Source organism: Balaenoptera ricei, chromosome 8 (genome assembly GCF_028023285.1).
Source record: "Balaenoptera ricei isolate mBalRic1 chromosome 8, mBalRic1.hap2, whole genome shotgun sequence".
Classification (NCBI taxonomy): Eukaryota; Metazoa; Chordata; class Mammalia; order Artiodactyla; family Balaenopteridae; genus Balaenoptera; species Balaenoptera ricei.
In genome coordinates this window covers 113,994,984-113,999,568 of record NC_082646.1, presented here as the reverse complement: position 1 = coordinate 113,999,568, position 4,585 = coordinate 113,994,984, and the positions used below count along the sequence as shown (strand labels likewise).

The 4,585-nt window shown below is 66.5% G+C and overlaps 1 protein-coding gene across 5 annotated transcripts; it reads right to left on the bottom strand.

The window, feature by feature from the left end:
* Positions 1-513: 513 nt before the first annotated feature.
* On the bottom strand, positions 514-4,300 carry IRF7 (interferon regulatory factor 7). 5 transcript variants are annotated; one of them, XM_059932430.1, is made up of 10 exons: positions 4,020-4,300; positions 3,593-3,699; positions 3,088-3,451; positions 2,842-3,004; positions 2,540-2,747; positions 2,163-2,263; positions 1,861-2,065; positions 1,008-1,535; positions 818-936; positions 514-729 (listed from the first exon to the last, which is right to left on the bottom strand). In XM_059932430.1, exons 3-10 carry the CDS (start codon positions 3,105-3,107, stop codon positions 562-564), a joined length of 1,512 nt encoding a protein of 503 aa, XP_059788413.1. In that variant the 5' UTR covers positions 3,108-3,451; positions 3,593-3,699; positions 4,020-4,300; the 3' UTR covers positions 514-561. The 5 variants fall into 5 exon arrangements, with proteins under 5 accessions (XP_059788413.1, XP_059788416.1, XP_059788415.1 ...); XM_059932433.1 differs by having other exon boundaries at positions 3,088-3,405; positions 3,943-4,044; XM_059932432.1 differs by having other exon boundaries at positions 3,088-3,312; positions 3,593-4,046.
* Between the last annotated feature and the right edge of the window lie 285 nt (positions 4,301-4,585).

The window sequence follows — 4,585 nt, the reverse complement described above, 5'->3', positions numbered from 1 at the left end:
TTGATTGGCTCAGTACTTGAAAGGCGAAGCCTTTGGTGATGAGAAACGGTGAGGCGGGTGGTGCTTCTCCCACAGGCAGCCATCTGGTCCCAGGATTCCCTTGTCTGCTCCTTGTGTTTTGTAAGTAATTGCTCGGGTTTACACTTAGGTCCACCACGTCCCAGGCAGAGCAGTGTTGGCAGGCCTCGAAGGCCAGGGACAGGCCTTGGGCGCAGCACAGATGGAGCCCCGTTCACGGCGGAGGGGCCCCAGGTGCTACCCCCTCTGGGGCCAGGGGGGAACATGTGTCCTGAGGGGCCCTTGTGCTCTCGGAGCAGAGTTTGTTGGCTCTAAAGCGTGGCCTGAGTTTCTTCACTGTGAAGTCAGGAGAGCGGGTGTGCACAGGAGGCCTACGTGGTGGGGGGCAGGGGGCTCCCTTCCTGGGCCCACAGGTCACGGGCTTCCCGTGAAGTGGGGTGAGGCTCGCACCCACAGTGCCCCTCCCAAGCCTGCCCCTGGTCAGGACACCAGCACTGGTTCTTGGGACCTTTTTATTAGATCGGGAGGGGTTGGGGGACCAGCCTAGCCGGGCTGCTCCACCTCCATCAGGAAGTGCTCCAGGAAGTGCTCCAGCTCATCATAGAGGCTGTTGCAGCTGGACAGGCAGAGGCTGAGGCTGCCGCTGTCCAGAGAGGACGCGCCTTCGCGCTGCACGCCCTCCAGGTATGCCCGGCACAGCCATGGCTCCAGCTGCGGGGAGGGTGCGGTCAGGCGGGGGGAGGGCTGTGTGCAGCCTGCCTCCCTCCCACCCACCCACCCCAGGGACCCTCCACCTCACCTTCACCAGGACCAGGCTCTTCTCCTTGGGCCTCCCCACTGACAGGTCCTGCCCAAAGCTCAGGTAGATGGTGTAGTGAGGGGAGCCCCGGCGCCGGCAGGCCTGAAACTCCCCCAGTTCTGCAAAACAGGGCTTTGGTGAGGGGGGGGTGGGGGGAGGCCCTCAGCCCCAGGGCAGGTGCATCACTGACCTTGGAAGAAGGTGCCGAAGTCAAAGATGGGGGTGTCGCAGTTCCGGGGCAACAGGCGGGCGGGGGTGGAGGGGCTGGCCGAGCCCAGGGGCCCTCCCACCTCCCAATAGACCTTGCACTTGCCCAGGCGCCGGGCCCACAGCCTGAGACCCCGGAGTTCCAGCTGCAGGCCGGGGGCCACGTGCTGCAGCAGCTTCTCTGTGTAGTGCAGCTGCTTCTGGTCGGGCAGCTCGGCGGGGCTAGGAAAGGCTACTCGCTGGGGCTCTAAAGCCCCACCACCTACACCGGGGGGGCCATACAGGAGCACACAGCTCGGGCGCCCCACCACCTCCTGCAGCACTGTTCGGCCCTTGTACGTGATGGTCAAGTCCAGGGCCCCCAAGCTGGGCAGTGTGTGCAGACCGAGATGTGAGCAGGTAGGACCAGCCACGTGCAGATGCCCTGCCATCAGGGTGCAGGCACTGGGGGAGGCTGTGGTGCAGGGCTCCGCCTCTCGGGGCTGCCACGAGGCTGGGGGTGGGCCTGTGTCTGGAGAGGAAGGCAGGCCTGAGCTGGCACTGGAGCCGCCAGCTCCTCCCTTTTCCTTCCACATGTCCCCTAGCTCCTGTTACCTGGGCCTGGGGCTGTGGCACCACATTCACTGTGGCAGGCACAACTCCCAAGCAGGGAGCTCTGGACCTGAGGAGGCTCAGCTGTACCCAACAGGGATGGTGGCCCACCTCTGGCCAGCACCATCGCTGCTGGGCACCCCCCTCCCCCGGGCCCTCTCCAGGGACTCTGCTGTCCTGCCTGTCCCTCCCCTTGGCACACAGAACCCTGCAGGGCAGAGCATCCCCCTCCAACAGCCCCTCACCAGGAGCCTCGGGGGCTATCGTCTCCACCCCACACGCAGCTTTCAGCAGATGCTCCTCCAGGCAGCTCTGCTGCAGAGCCTGGAGCAATAGGTCCCCAGCATCTCCAGCTGGGCTTGGGGCACAGGGCTCAGGGCTCAGTCCGGCCAGCCCATGCCCCAGCCTCTCGCCAGCATCTGCTGCCAGGTATGGCCCCAGAAGCCCATCCTGCAGGAGAGGACAGTCCCAGCATAAATAAGCAGCTCCCCAGCCCCAGTAAGGGGGCAGCCCCAAGGTGGGATCCAGGAGGGCAGAGTGACCTTACCTTTGTAGGTGGGGTATCTTCAAGGACCTCATCCTCCCCCTGGCTAATGCCTGGGCTTTCTGAGGGAGAATTAGGGTTGGGGGAACACTGGACCTGAGACTCTGGAGTGGGACACCTAGGTGTGAATCCCTGGGCAGCTCCTCAAAGCTGAACCGCACTTCCCCTTCACTGGTCCCAACAGGCCCATGAGCTTCCTCCCAGCGATCCCCAGTCCCCCTTAGCCGCGCCACACGCCCTCACCCCGGCCCCGCCATCCCCCAGCAATCTGGCACCAGCCTCTCCCATGCCAGTTTTCTAAAACCGAAAATCCGACCCAGCGGCTGCTCCCGGGACAGAGCAAAGTCTCCCTGCCGGCAGCCCTGCCGCGGCCTCCTCACCTCCGCACGCCGGCTCGGGGGTGACCATGTACACCTTATGAGGGTCGGTAGGGTCCCCCGAGTTGTCTTGCAACATCACGAAGCGCCGCGTACAGCGCAGCGCGCACCGGAAGTTGGTTTTCCAGGAAGCTCGGAACGCACTCTCGGCGGTCGGCCGGGCACCTCCGCTGCTGCGGAGAGGCCACCTGCCGCGGGCCACGGCCCAGGCCTGGGGAGAGAGAATGAGTGGATTACGCGACCCGGACACTCGGGCTTGGGCCTGGACCGTCCCTCCCCCGCCCCGGGCGGGGCTGGGGCCCCACCTTGAAGATGCGCGAGTCGGCCTCTCCCAGGTCCTTCCGCGCGAAGTGCTTCCAGGGCACGCGGAAGCGCGTTCGGGCCGCGTCCAGCCACCGTAGTCCCTCGTAGCGGCCGCTGCTGACCTCGCCCAGAAGCCAGTCTCCGAAGAGCACGCGCGGGGTCCCCCTGCGGGCGGAGCAGCCGGGCGTCAGGGCGCGCGCGGGCCGCCGGGGGCGTGGGGTCGGCAGCGGGCAGGGCGGCGGGCTCACCCGTCGGGAGCCACGGCCATTGCTCCCTCCGCAAGGGCTGGGCGTGGAGAGAGCGGCGCTCCCTCCGCAGCGAGGGCTGGGGTCGCGGGGGCAGTCAGGGGATGGCGTAGGTGAGAGGAGGGTTCCGCCTGAATCTCCGCAGGTAGTCCCGGTGTTGGGGTCCCAAGTGTTGGGGTCACAGATGGAAGCTGAGGGCTTCTGGCCACAGCGGTGCCCAGGTGAGTCCTAGCCAAGGAGGCGATGGGTGTGGCTACAGATGCGGCGGGGCCTCGGGCACACGAGGGGCCACAGGTGTCGAGCCGGCGTCCAGGCTGGGCCCTGCGGGGGCGCGACGGGAACGGCCGTAGGAAAACGAAACCGCGCGCTGCGGGGAAACGAAACCTAACCTGCTCCGCCCCGCGCGTCACCGCAACCCCCAACTCCAGGTCCCCCAGTTCCGGACCCGTGCCCCACGCCGTCACCCGCGCTGCCCGCCCCCTCCTGGTCACTGCTCCGCGGAGCGAACCTGGGGTCCGACGCGGCCGTCGCTGCCTTTCTCGCTCCGCGTGGGTCGAGAGTCCCGAGTATCTGGTACTGGCACCGCCGGGGCGGGAAATTTTGCCACCGCTGGGGCTGCGGAGCAAGCGCTTTTATGGTGGCCGGGGCCGGAGGCGGAGGCGGGGCCGGGGCCGGGGAAGTCACGTGCTCCCGGGGGCGGGGGCGGCACTGGGGTCCTGGCTGCTGCAGGGCACAGCCCCTGCGGGGTCCAGCCGCTCCCCTCCCTCGCCCAGCGCTGCGGGGGGCTGGGGCGCCAGCAACCAACGTGGTGGGAGAAGCAGTGGGATAAGCTGGGGACCCCAGGGTCAGAAACAAAACCTGGCAGGTCCCTGAGCAGACGAGCGGGTGAGGGGGGTGCGTGGCAGGAGATGCAGCTGTGCTCTTCGGATTCTTACCAGTGACAGTTGTCCAGGCAAAAATACTCAAACACTGTCGAGATTAAAATATTTGGAAAGGAATCGGAAATGCCTTTTCGTGAGGAAAAAACGCCAGTGATGCATAAGGGACAGTGGCGGTGGTCGGGGCTGAAGTCCTGACTGAGGGCCGCCCCTGAGGAAGCCAGTGGAGGGGGCTCGGTCCCCAACTCCGTGGCTCTGGGTCGCGTCCACAGCCTCTGTCCTGTGCACCCACTGGCCCCACCTGCTGCCCGGGGCCCAGGGCCTGCAGGCCACTGTCGCAATGGGCCAAACCTCCCCCCTCCACCCCGCACCGCCCGTCACAGCCCAGCCACCTGGACCACCTGCCTCCGAAGGCGCCCCAGCGTGTTTACTGCCCGCACTGTAGCCCACAGACGCGGGAGTGTGACCCCCTGGAAGGTCCCCGGGCCCATGTTCTCCCCAGTGAGTGTCCTTGAGGGTGGCTTCTCAGCCTCCCCCAGGGGAAGAATCTCTGTGTTGGGTCGGCCGTGGTTAGACAAGGAGAGGAACTTCCTGGCCACCAGCTGGCACCGAGCCTGGGAAGC